Source organism: Coptis chinensis, chromosome 4 (assembly GCF_015680905.1).
Source record: "Coptis chinensis isolate HL-2020 chromosome 4, ASM1568090v1, whole genome shotgun sequence".
NCBI lineage: Eukaryota > Viridiplantae > Streptophyta > Magnoliopsida > Ranunculales > Ranunculaceae > Coptis > Coptis chinensis.
The window spans coordinates 86,177,679-86,192,282 of NC_141459.1; the positions used below are offsets into that span (position 1 = coordinate 86,177,679).

Consider the following 14,604-nt stretch of genomic DNA (forward strand, 5'->3'; position numbering starts at 1 on the left):
AACAACATAAAATATCCTCTTCATTATTACATGTTTTTTTTTTGGGTTGGGTTTAATGTATAATTTGGACGTAGAGAATTGAATGTGTGCATCCGTGAAAAATGTAATGGGTCAGAGACTCATGGTTTATTTTTTTGTCAAATATTTTGGTCCCGCGGGGTGATATAGTAGTCATAGGTATTAAATGCACTTTGACGCCGCAACCTTCTTAAATTCCACCAAAGGCAGTCAACATTCTGCTTACCTTTAAAACAACTCTTCTACTCTAGCAGCTGTCGAGTTCCATCTATTAGAACAATATTGTATTCTAACTAATCTACATAATTAAGTGTACTTTTTAAATTATTTTGATAAGTTAAAAATTCAGGTGTTACTATATTATGTTTTGAAAGTCTTAATGCAAGAGACGGGATGATACACTATTTTGAACTGCTATTGTGATGTTGGCTAAGTTCAGTCAAACATGGGATATATCAAATTATGGAGAAAATGATGTAGCTATTCTGAGTGAGCCGCACCAATATCTTGATAATCTTTCTTCACAAACTTTTTTGTGTTCTTGGAAATGTAATTTGGAAAATAGAATGTGATAATTTGTCAGTTAGTTGAAAAATGAATGACATTGACGTAGAATTATGACGTGGTTGTATAGTAACTTATGCGTACGATTAAATGCGAGTTTAATTTTTTTTGACATGTGTGGCACGAATGGTTGTTAACATGTAACTTTTAAAGATGGGTTTAACATTATTTGCAATAAGTTAGTCAGCAAAATGTTTATATCAACAGAATAATATAAGAAAATTATCAATAACAAATAAAAAATTAACTAAATATATTAACATGATACAATAGATTTATTTTTAATAAATTAAAACAAAACTCAGGTTCCTTGAATGTTCACATACATTTATTTAGGTCTAGACACCTATTGCTACCTTCCATAATAGTAAAACAACACAAATAAATATAGTTAATATGACAATCCTCTTTGCATCTTCGATCTCCTGAGCATAAATATCAACTTCGTAGCACATGGTTGATGTTAACTATTTATTTAAACAAATAGTTACCAATATAAAATCATTAATGTGTCTATTTTTTCACATTGAAAAAATTTAAAAACACACACACACACACACACAGAACAACAAAGAAAGGGACAATACAGTAATCTTGTGTAATAAGCATTCAGGATTGTAATGAAATGAATTACTTTAAATAATTGGGGAAAAAAATAAAACAACTTATAATTTTTTTTTAAGCAACTATTTAGACCTACAATATCTAAATTTGGTATATATATATTGGAGGTCTCTGAAGAGCAATATATACCAGAAATATTGTTTTTTATTGGAAACATCCATATTTATTGGTGACTAACGCATATTTTTTTTTTACCTGACATATATTAGAAGCTATTTTATATATTACAACATTATATTGTGACAGTCTAAAATTATCATTAAGACTAAAAAAACGAAATTGTGAAAAATAGTGCAAGTTAAAGAGTATATATTGAAAACTCGGTATATATAATAGATTCGAAATGATTTAATACTTGGCTCTGATTTAACTCATTTATTCATATTTGGTAGACGATTTTGCTATATATACTAAGTATATTAATAAGTAGTTAAAGAAATTACATTAAACAGTTAGAACAACATAAAAAATACGACCCATTATTAATAATGTTGTTCATTTGTTTGGTTTGGTGTATGTTTTTTTTCAGAAATCGTTGTTGTAACTATAGAGGCTTACAATATCAAAGTTGAAATTGGGTCAAAATGGGAAATAAATAAATAAGACGAAAGAGCAAAAGAATTATTCATACATTGAGGAAAAGTCAGATCTGGAAGGAGAAATGAACAGTAACCTGATGGGGTTGACGGCTGCTTGTAGTCGAGGAGATGAGACGAATTAACGTAGCTGTTCAGGAGCCTCTGAAGAAAACCCAGAATTGGCGAGAGCTTCTGACCAGAGATCGATGGGAGGGAGAGAACAGGTGTTGAAGACAAAGCAGATAATATACTTTTCTTTTTTTTTTTTGGTCTTCTTATGTGCTTCCTATAATAAACTTAACTATTTTATAATTAAATTTTGCAATTAGCTTAACCATTTGGAGAGTTTAAGGTAGCTTTTATTTTGAACCAAAATAACCACATTTGTAATTTTTCACTACTAAATTCAATAAATTTATGAAATGTTAGCTGTGTTTCATTGCATTGAATTTTTCTTAACATTAAGTTATTTATAACAACTAATGATATATGAAAATAAGCAAGGTTTATGAACTTGTTTTTATTGGTTTATATTTTGTTGGAGAATAAACTAACTGCGGAAGATGTAATGGTCAAATGCACATCAACTGTCGTTGTAATGAATGCTTTGTAGATACCTAATAAACACCATCATGTATTTTCCAATTGTGTAGAATTGAAACAGAGAAATAAACTGTATAAACCTCAACTTACTCTTTATTTAACGGATATAATCAATTGTTTTCAATAAGCTAACAAAATTGGAATTTCGGATAAGTCAAAAAAATGGTGGTGTAATTAAAAAGTGTAAAATAATAACATAATATACAATTTTGTCGATTAACTTATTACTATATTTTTTTTTGTACATGGAAAAAAACATGCCAAAAAAGAAAAAGAAATTTAACTTATAAACTTAATAGGTTGCACAGGTGTTAATGGGGGGCAAGATTCTTTGAGCAATTACTGGTTAAAAGTGGGTTTTTCTGGAAGAAATACTTTTCCAACTTTGATGTTCATTACCATCTTAATGAACAAAGGAACAAAGTCCTTTGTCTGTTCAAAGCCGCTTTTCATGGTGGTCACATTTGAAAGTCCAAAGTCATGATTAAAAAAAATTATAGGTTTTTAAAAGCCGAGTGTTCGATGAAGGGCTGGTGGGAATAATTATTGGATTTGGGGGAAGGAGCCAAGGAGACATGTGGGGTTGCTGTTAATAGTATTTGATAACTATGCTTCGAAAATTGAGCGTGTAAGTACATATGCAAAAATTGTTTGACCCAAACACTATTTAGTTATATTGTATTTTTAAATAACAACAAAGTTGAGTATACTTTTCATTTGAAACGTTGGTTTCAATATTATTTATATGTGTTATGCGTTGGGAAGATTGTTTTATTTCCTAGTTGCCTTGGTAGAGCAAAAATGGATCTTCCAAATGTAGTCAGGTCTGTTTCTCCTTACAACGATGAAATTATGGGTGACGTTGGTGCGTTGTTTGATTGTACTGTTATTGTTCAATCCGAGGCAGTAACATCTGCTATTACGGAGAAAGGTAAGTGTTCAGATATTAAAGAGTCTAAGAAGCGAAAGGTCATGGAAGAGGTTTTAACACATTTTCAGCATCCATGTGTTGGTAGTAGGTGTGGTGGAAGTAGTGTATCTGCTGCGGAATCAAACATCAATCAAGAGAGGATGTTACTTACCGATGGAGTTGTTTTAGGACGTGGAGCAAGCGCTGATAATGTAATTTTGAAATTTGTTGATGCTCTTATTGGATTAAGCCTTGTAAGTTTAATTTAAATTCCTATTTTTTATAACAATCTATTTTTTATGAGAAATGATCTTACTTTCCTTTAATTATCAATTTTATTTAGGTGCAGCTGATTCTTCATGGTGTGGGACACCTTTATAAAGAATCGGCAGATTTTCAGAGTGACTGCCTTGTTAGTTTGAAGACTGTAAATGAAATGGTGGGTGTGAAAACCAATGTTTGTAACACCATTATGAAAGAAACTGAAGAAACGGCAACGAAAGATACCGAAGAAGCCCCAACACTGAGAGTTGAAGATCCTCATTTGGAGAAGATGATTCATCGCATGACTAAGTTAGAGGAAGCACTAACTCATTATCACATGCGTATGGAGGATATGGAAGAAGTTATAACCACTATGAAAGTTGAGACTGAGGCACATGAATATAATCTCAAATGGTATGATGGGTATCGCTCACGGGGTGAAGAGCAGATTCATAAATTGGAGTCTGAGATATCGCGGTTAGAGACTGAGGTAGTCAATCTTAAGGAAATGTATGACCTCTCAGTTGTTCGCCTGGGTAACAAAGATATCGAGGTTGTTAGAGGTCTGAATCAATTGGAAAAAATAAAGGTAAGCAGGAATCGTACCATTGTTACATACAACCAGCTGTTTGAGTTGTACAGGAAAAAATTGGGAATGGATCCAGAAGGTTTTGCCCCAATTATTGTTAAAGGTAAGAATGATTAATGGTTATTTGTTGACAATTTACATTATGTTTTTGTACTAAGAGAAGAACTGAACTAATATATATGCTTATTGTTATGGACATATTTTTATTATGTTGTAATTTTGGAATTTTATTGTCTAAATTTTGGTTTCCATGTAGATTAAGTTATAACCAATGAAATTTTTATATATTAAAGACCACTTAATACGTCGAGATGTATGCCTTTGATCATTTTTTAGAGCATAATGGCCAAGGTTTGAAGTGGTTTTCGTTTGAAGACATATATTGCATAAGTATGTAACATAATAATGTGTGTTGTTGTTTTAAAGTTGGGTAGCGTAACAGTGTTGTCTTGAAACATAGCTAATAAGGAAGATGTGCCTACTATCCAAGGAGAAAATAGTTGTTCATTTAAAAAAATATATTTTAATCATTGGTATCACAATACAACTTTGACAACACACTATTCCTTTGGCTGCAAACTATTGTGACGTCAAGTTATGATGTGACATTTGTAATGCTTGTATTATTAAAACTAACATTTACTTTATAGAAAGTGTTTTTTTTATGTTATGAGGACTTTAGCTGTATTATAAATAGGTTGCTATTAAGATAATACTTAAGTATAGGCAGTAGTTTAGATTATAAACAAAATTACATTATGAAGCTTAACAAATTGGAGATAACTTTTATTTTTGAACAACTTATAATAGGACACAATACAATTTAACGACAATGAAAATACAGTACATTGGAAAGATGATTTATTTTTGTGCAGCCAACAGCTGGCATAATATTATTTGACAGCTTAGTAACACGTTCTACTCGCGTGCAATAGTAGCATTATTGGTTGAGGCCTTGCTTCATTGGTAGATTCTCTTTCGATGCATCCATAATGTCTCGTTTCTGGTTATGGGAAAAATTGTATATTAGGAATTTTGTTACTGGCAAAAATGAAATATGTATTACACATACCAAGTGGCTCAATTGTGTCAGATTAATTTGATTTGCCATCATCAAATGCCGTTGTGCTTTTGGATTCATTTGAGGATGGCTGCACACTTGTCTGAAAGTTTTACATGTATAACTGTTAGGTTACATAAAAGTTTAGAGAATCAGGATTAATTTGGGACTTACGTTTTCCACCTCGGGCAACACTTTTGAAAGAGTTAGGTATTTGTTTTTCTGTCTTTTGTTGAAGTATGTGACTTTGATTTGAAATGTAGCTTTATATCCTGCTATTTTGTCAAAAACTTGCAACACTTTTTCTGTACTATTTTCCTGCACAATTATATATACATATATATCTAGTTGTTTAATTTATGGGGGAGTATAAAACATGCATAGGGAGCATAAGATAAAAAATATTGTACCTCCAAATCCATATTAATTAGATCTTGTGTGGGTAGTTGTAATAGTAAAGTTGCCTCACGATCTAGTGCAATAACGCGTGCAGAACATGTATCATCTTTTATTTCCATCATTAGTTGATACCTACACACATTATATAATTTGAAATTTGTAAGTTAAGTTGTGAAGAAATAATTGGTTTGTAACGGATTTAACCTTTTATTAGGGTCGACATCGCCGTGTTTTGGACATTCGTAATTGTTCTCCTCGGTTATTTTTTTTTGACAATGTGGACATGCATCGTAGGACCACCCGTAGCCATGAAGCACGCTGGAAATTGTTACTCTGCAAGTAAACTTCATCACCTGTGAGCATACATAGGTGAAGGTTACATGTAGGGTGTTCTATAATTGAGATGGAAGAACTGGAAATTTTTTTAAAAAAAACATTGTACTTGCGACGAAATTTCGTTTGTTGCCGCAATAATTTCAGCCAAACTTTTCTTGTTTATGTCTGAGAATTCTTCAATGCTTTGCAGGTTTATTTCTGTGGCATCTCGTAATCGAATTGCATTTCGAATTGGACTGTTGAAAACAAAATTGTTGTTAACAATGTTAGTTGTTGCACATATTTGGAAGTTTCTTTACAATTTTTTTTTAGTTGAGTGTTACCTGTTTAGAACATTCAACACTTCTAGAATTTGAAGATTAACGTAAATCCTGGTAGCAGCTGTCGATGAAATTGTGTATTCAACTGCAATTTGTTGTTTTTTTATTATTATATTCAAAATGGTAAAAAAATAAGGAATAATGTCAAATTTCTTTTCTTAAATAATCAAATACCATTAAAACTTTTAACAGTTGAAGCCGTCACTATGACTACTGTTTTGTTGACATGATTGTTGATCGTTTGGTCATCAAATGGGACCGCACAGTTTCCCCATAAGGTTACTTTCAGCACGTATCCCCTACAAAATTTCACAAATCAATTTGCGTGTATCAAAAGTAAGGGCATATAAAAATAAATAATATATTATGACCCACTCTTCATCTTGGAGCTCCATTTCTCTTAGCCCAGTCTCTTTTCCGCATTTTTCTTTATTATATTTCTGAGTTTGCTACATGCGTAGAGGCGCCCGACGACATCTAAAAAACAATATTTACAAAAGACAAACAAACGTATGTATAAGGATTTGAAGTAAGAGTTGATGAATCTTTTGTAAACAATCGCATATGTTGTTACCTGTGAAGTACTTGTTATCTACTCTCGTTGGCAATTGGCTGAAATTGGTAAATGAGAATCCAAATTCTGGCAATTCTATGCATCCGGATTCAATCATTTTTAGCATTGTGCTCCATTTGAAGTAAATAATATAGGCATGAGATGTTAGGCCATATAATCCTTTGAATTTGGATGGAGCGTTCAATTTGATAAATGTTCATCTCAACTAACTGCCGGTTGAATTTTGATATCAATTGTTTAGGCACTCTTCCATGTATTCAATGTCCCTGTTATACACAATGACCTTGGTAAGTAAAAAATTGTGATGAATTATCTAAAAATTGTAAAAGTATGGTGATATGCGATATATACTTACATGTTGGTCGATTAGTAACATGTCTAAAGACTTTAATTCATCTGTGGAGTAATCAGTTACTTCCCATATTCTACTAACCCTAACAATAATTTTCCAACTTCCGTCAGTGGCAGTAATGTCGTTAATACAATGTCGTGGGACCGTTGCTATTTGTGAGATCACTTGAGGTTTAGACCGGCTGTATAAGTGTGGGGGAAATATGCTAAAATTGTAGAAATGATGATATGTAATTGTTTGAACAGATAGTGAGAGCCATTAAAAACACTTTCTCAAGTTTTAACCAGAACTACCAAAACCTACCTATCAACAACCATCCCTTTCTCACATATACATTTTCGAAGAAAGATGTCTAGTGAGAGATGCTCTACGTTTCTCTCTCTACATATTTCGTAGTTCTATTTTTTACTTTTTTTAGCTCCTTTTATAAGGCTCTTTCTTAACCTTATCCTCAATACTCTTCTTTTCTTTCCTTAAATAGTAACTTTTGGAGGGAAAACTTAGAACGTTGTTTCTTCTTCGTCTCGTCTTCACATCTGATCGTTCACCATGGTGGTTGTTCCTTTCGGTCTTGGTGGAGGTAGACATCAATGTCTTTATCCTGGAAGTGTTTTAACACCCCTACCTGTGGTCTCGGGTACTTTTTCCACTACAAATGAAACACCTAAAGATCTCTCATATGCAGCAGCAGTTAAACCGAGGTATGGTCGTAACATTGACACCTCGTTACTCCCCTCTCCTGGTGAGCAAGGAGGTTTCCCTTCTATTCAACTCTTTGATGAAGATTTGGAAAAAGGTCGTGACTTTTGCAAACAAGGTTTAGTGGGCAGACTAGATCTTAGTAAACTCAAGCTTGACAAGGTACGATCTTCTGTTACAAACTTATGGCGTCTACAAGGTACTTGGTTCATGACTCCTCTTGGGAAGGGCTATATTATGTTCAGGTTTGAATGCTTGGAGGATTACCAAAAAGTTTGGGACCAGGGTGCTTGGAAAGTGGAAAACCAAATCTTAAGATTAAGCAAATGGTCTCCAAACTTCTCTACTGAGAAGGAAACTCAATCTCATGCAGCTGTGTGGGTTAGATTTCCTGGACTACCTCTTGAGTATTGGGAAATCAGAAATCTTTTAGCTTTGGGCAGAGCTGTTGGACGTCCTATCCACGTGGACGAAACTACAGCCAAGAGGGAACTAGGATACTATGCCAGCGTCCTCGTGGACATCGATCTCTCTAAGAGTATCCTAAAGAAAGTTTGGATCAAATCCAAGAAGTATAATATTGGGTTCTGGCAACCGATAAAGTTGGGTAAAACTCCAGAATTTTGCTCTCATTGTAAAGGGGTCGGCCATACAGTTGCCAACTACAAACATTTAAAAAATGACTTGGCCAAAAGTTTGGATTTAGCTAAGTCTAAAATTGATCTGGCTAAAACTAAAGGTAAAGAGGTAGTAGTCGACTCTACTCCTGATACTATCTTAGTTGATGGGATGTCCAAAAATCAGAAAAAACGGTGGAGAAGGAAAAATAGAGAGGTCCTTGTTACTGAAACTATAGTTCTGGACTCCAGTGCAGAACCTGCAAATGCTCAAAATGAGGAGATTCCTATTCAGGTAACAGAATCCTCAACTCGATCTTATACTGGCAGATAATAGTACTACTTTAGTCCCATCCATTTCTATTCTTCAAGGTCAATGTACTACTAACAATGACAGGATGGAGAATGACTCTCATGCTATGCTTGGGTTGGGAGTTGAGGAGCTTCCTATTCCCCCAGTGAATATAGAACAGAATGTATCAACCAACTTTCATATAGTTGGCTCTGATTCTCTTATTGTTCCACCACCTGCTGCACTTGTTACTCCCTTTATTGGCGTACAGTTGGGTCAATCGACCCCACATCCTATCAATTCAGTGGTTCTGCATCAGAATGTCTCGACTAATTATGATTGTATTGTTGACTCTGATTCTCCAACACTTTTAGCTGCTGAGCATACTGTCTCTAATATTGGCGTTCAGGTGGGTCAATCGACTACCCCAATCCCTATTCAAACTTACAATAACTTCTCCTCTCTCGTCTGAGGAGGAGTTGGCTCTTACAGTTCAACATAGTGCTTTTCATGTCTCAGATGCCTTCACTGAAAGTTGGACTAATCTAGTTGGCAATTCTATGCAAACTGAAACTGGTCAAAAGAAGAAAGGGATTAAGAAGAAAGGTGCATCCTCCTTTCCAGCAACTGGCATGGTGGTTTCACCACCTTTCACTAGGTCCCATGGCAGTAAGGTCACCACTTCCAACCCGTCTCAATGAAGATAGTCTTCTGGAATGTTAGGGGAATAAGAAAGGAATCTGCAATGGATAGATTAAAGGAAATTGTTTCACAACATAAGCCAGAAATCTTATGCCTTGCAGAACCTATGATCAAGCCTCAGTCTTTTTATACTGAGTCTATTGGCATAAACTACTTTAATTCTGACGTTATCCACAATGACTTACCTGCTAGATTGGGTAATCTATGGATTTTATACAAAGTTGGTCTCAATGTGGATGTTCTTCATGCGTCAGATCAGTGCATTTCGATTTCATATGATAATGTTGTTCTCTCTTTTGTACATGCAAACTGTCATATTGTGCAAAGAAAGAGACTATGGTCAGATTTGAAACTTACTAACACTACTCTTCCTTGGATAGTGTTAGGTGACTTCAATGTAGTTTTAAGATATGAAGAAAAAAAGGGTGTTCACCTTCCTAATAGATCATCAATGCAAGATTTTCATGATGCTATTAATGCTACTCAACTTATTGAATCCCCTTATGAAGGTATGCACTTCACTTGGTCTAATAATCAAAGAGGGGGCTCTAGAGTGATTGCTAAGTTGGATAGGGTCTTCTTTAATGCTACCTGGAGCTTGAAATGCAATGGGTGGAGGTACAAAGTGGGTCCTAGACATGCTTCTGATCATGCACCTCTACTTGGAGCGCAACCTTGTGTGCCTAAACCAAAAAATATCCCTTTTCGATTCAATAAAATCTGGATGTCCCATCCATCCTTTTTGGAATTAATTCAGAGTAGTTGGAGTCAGCCTTTATTTGCACCACCCTTGGTGAAAGTGATAAAAAAGCTTCAGAGACTCAAGCTGGACCTGAAGAAATGGAACCATGAAGTTTTTGGTAACTTGGACAATAATATCCGTATGGCAGAGGCACAACTTCTTCAAGCTCAAACTCTTGCAGACCAAGATAATCATGATGAAAATCTTATCAACAAACCTGTTCTTAAAGAGAATGAACTTTCCACAGCAAGAAATAACAGAGCAAGTCTATGGAGGCAAAAAAGTAGATTAAACTTTGATGAAGAACTCGATAGGAACTCTGCTTTCTTTCACACCATGTGTAAGTTAAGACAAGGGGCATCTTTAATTTCAGAGCTTGTAACTGAAGATGACACTCTCCTTTCAGACCAAAAGGATATACAAGACTATATAGTATGTTTCTATGAAGCCAAATTCACAGAAACTGATGTGATTCAAGATGATCAACTCTTAGGACTCACTCCTAAGTTAGTTACTGATGAAGATAATCACTCTCTCACTAGTATTCCTGATTATGTGGAGATACAAGAAGTGGTCTTTTCCATGAAAGCTGACAGTTCCCCTGGTCCAGACGGATTCCAGGGGCACTTTTACCACAAATGTTGGCCCATCATCAAGCTAGACATATGTGAAGTTGTTCAATCTTTTTTCATCCAGTCCAGATTACCAAATGGCATAAACTCGAACTTCTTAACTCTGATCTCGAAAGAAAAAGATGCAAAGAAGCTTAGTAAGTTTAGACCCATCTGTTGTGGCAATTTTCTCATGAAAATTATTTCCAAACTACTACAGCTTAGGCTTAACTCGATAGCCTCAAAAATTATTACTAAGGAACAAGCTGGTTTTGTTCCTGGTAGGTATTCTCAATCTAATATTGGGCTAGCTTCTGAACTCTTTAATGAGATGCAGACTAAAAGAAGAGGAGGCAATGCTGCCATCAAGATCGACATCAGATAAGCTTATGACTCTATGAGTTGGTCTTTCCTCCTTCAGGTTATGAGTAGACTGGGTTTCTCTCTCACTTGGATCAATTGGATCAAAGTTATTATGAGTTCTGCTCATCTTTCTATTCTATTCAATGGCGGACCTATTGGCTTCTTCCCTATGAGTAGGGGTTTAAAGCAAGGAGATCCCTTATCTCCATTGCTTTTTGCTATAGCAGAAGACATTTTTAGTAGGGGCATGCACTCTCTTAGATAGACAACAAAATCTTATAAAGCCTCTTACTATTTTCAAAGGCTTTCCAGCTCCAAGTCATCTTCTCTTCGCAGATGACATGATTATTTTCTCTAAAGGTGACATCAGAAGCCTCAGATGTATTAATCAACTCCTTGATAGATATCAATTGGCATCTGGTCAGAACATTAATAAAGCCAAATCTAGAATCTTCCTTGAAGGTTTTACCATGCTCAGGAAAAATAGGGTCCTTAATGAACTACAATTCTCTGAAGGTTTTCTGCCAGAGAAGTATCTTGGGGTACCTATGATATATGGAAAAGTCAAGTGTTCTACTATCTCCAGTTCTCGATAGAATTAGGAAGAAACTGACTAGTTGGAAAGGAAAGATGCTCTCATTCCAAGGTAGAGCAATTCTAATCAAATCTGTTCTTTGTAGTATGCCCATATATAATATGTCAATCTATAGATGGTCGTCCTGTATCATTAAAGAAGCTGAAAGAGTTATGCGTAACTTTCTCTGGACTGGGGATCCTTCTTCTAAAAGGTCCACTACTGTGAGATGGGAAAACACTTGTAAACCTGTAAATGAAGGTGGCCTTGGCATTCGTAAACTCAGAGAGGTGAATATGGCAATGCTTATGAAACTGGCATGGTCTATAACCAATGGGGAGGATGATTTTGCACAGTTTATGAAGCTTAAGTATACGAGTAGAGATGGCTCTCTGACACAATATCATAAACCCTCCTCGATTTGGTATGGAATTAAAAAAGCTTTGGAAGAAATCAGTACAAGGTACAAGTGGATTATAGGCAACGGAGAATCTATTGATTTTTGGAGGGGTAATTGGCAAGGCAATTTCTCTCTTCAACATGTGTTGGATCTCACTGATCAAGAGCTAAAAGGTTACAACTCTAAGTTGAGTATCATTATCAATGGTAATGATATTATCATTCCTCAACCTTTTATGCAGTTGCTTGCGTCCTTTGGAATCACACCAGACGTCTCTTGTAATCCTCAATACAACGATTACAAGGTCGGTGCCTGACATCAAAGGAAAATTTCGACCAAATCAGCATTCAATGATACAAGGAAAAAAAAAAACCCATTGTTTCGTGGTCAAAACTTGTCCGGAACTCGTGATACTCACCCTAGAGTTCTTTGCTCACGCTTGGAAGTTGATCAATGGATGTGAGGCTCTTGATGAGAGAGTACAAAAATGGGAATTAGACTAGCTTCTTGTTGTCGTTTTTGTTCTCAATTTGTTGAATCTCTTCACCACATCTTATGGCAATGTACTTTTGCTGTTCAATTGTGGTCTTGGTTTTCAAGTTGTTTCCAAATGTCACAACCCCTCATTAATTTCCAGGAAGCGTCTATGCTGTCTTCTTTCTGGAGTTCGTACCTGAAGCAAAGATGGAACTCAGGATTATTGGCAGGTATGGTTGCGATTTGGAAGCATCGGAACAAAATTGTTTTTGAAGGTTCTACTCCTAATGTGGATATTTGTAAAAAAGCAATTAGATCCCACATATTATGCACTGACCATCTCTCCAAGGCCCACATGGACGACACGGCGAGAGATAGACACTTTTGTATGTTTTGGAACATTAATTTCATAATCAAGCCACCACCTACCTTGAAATCTTGTTTCTGGATCCCTCCTGAGCCGGATATAGTAAAGTTGAATTCTGACGGTGCCTCTTTTGGCAATCCAGGTCCTTCAGGTATAGGCGTAACCTTCAAAAACTTTATTGGTGATTTTCTTATTACCCTTCATAAGAACTTAGGTGTCAGCACCAGTTACAAAGCAGAGTGTCATGCTATTGTTTTGGGCGTGGAAACGGCAATTGCACGAGGTTGGTTAAAAATTTGGGTAGAGTCTGATTCTACTGCAGCAGTGGCTTCTTTCACTAGTGGAGAAATCATTTGGGAACTACAAGCAAGATGGAGAGCATGTCGGCTGAAGCTTCAATCACTCTCCATTACTCACACATGGAGAGAGGCCAACATTGCAGCTGATATCTTGTCAAAAACAGGTGCAAGCTTGCAAGAAAATTCTTCGATCATCACTGAAGGAAAGCCTTCATGGCTTATCCGATGGGAAAAGCCTTATAGCAAATTTGTGAGAATAGGCTAGTATTGTGTGTTGTGTACCCAGCTTGTTGGAGTACACATAACATCTTGGTTAGAATCAGAGTTTGGTTTTTCCATACTCAAACCATTCTTTTGTATTTTTTCCCTTTATTAATATATTTAAACTTACCTAGCAAAAAAAAAATTGGAAGGCTGAATATTTCCCACAAAAGATTATTTTAAAATTTATCACTTTGACCCTCTTATTTTTTATTCAATATACAACATAAATCACAAATAGACTAAGTTAATTCAACTAAATAATGGTAAGATAAAATAAAAAAATCTCGCAATTTACTTCTTTAACTATCCCCAGTCAAATATGCAAATAGGCATCTAAAAAACATTTTGTTTTCCAAAGTCAATTTCATTTTCCAAAGTCAAATATCCACTAACATCAAAGACACACTATTAAATTGTATTTAAGAAATGGATACATAGGTAACACGACTCAAGTGGGTGTCAACATAAAAAGGAGAAAAAGTATTCATCAAAATTTGATTTTTTTTTTTATTAATATATGTGTGTTAAAAGTTAAAGAAATGAAAAGCAAGTGGACAAAAAATAAACACTTCTTTCGATGTTCTATAATTTTCTTGTTTCTCGAGCTTGTTGCTTCTCACTATGCTCTCAATAGCTACTTTATTTATCTCAGCATCTTTTGCATTGGATGAAGTGATACTCCATAAATGAAATTTGTTTCAATAATTGCAGAAGCGGTTAAACCTTAAAAACAAAATTGGGAAGTTCTAAAATGGAGTTTTGCATACCTTAAGTTATTTATAGAATGATTGGAAAATCTTGCTTTTTGAATTATATAGGAAGTTTGGTGGGAGGGGTAACACAGTATTTATAGTTGGGAAAAACTGCTGTGAGAAATAGAGCTGGAAAGCGTTGGGTCTATCATGGGAGATGTTCCAAATGACACAGGGCGAATTTTGTCTTATTTACTGTCAACCACTCTGCAAGTGGGAAGAAAGTACTTTAAAAGTATATTTGATCCGTATAG

At 35.1% G+C, this 14,604-nt stretch overlaps 1 protein-coding gene across 1 annotated transcript; it reads left to right on the forward strand.

The window, feature by feature from the left end:
• Positions 1 to 3,189: 3,189 nt before the first annotated feature.
• On the forward strand, positions 3,190 to 4,326 carry LOC147505330 (uncharacterized). The gene is made up of 2 exons (XM_086604124.1): positions 3,190 to 3,551; positions 3,641 to 4,326. Exons 1-2 carry the CDS (start codon positions 3,240 to 3,242, stop codon positions 4,265 to 4,267), a joined length of 939 nt encoding a protein of 312 aa, XP_086460250.1. The 5' UTR covers positions 3,190 to 3,239; the 3' UTR covers positions 4,268 to 4,326.
• The last annotated feature ends 10,278 nt before the right edge of the window (positions 4,327 to 14,604 follow it).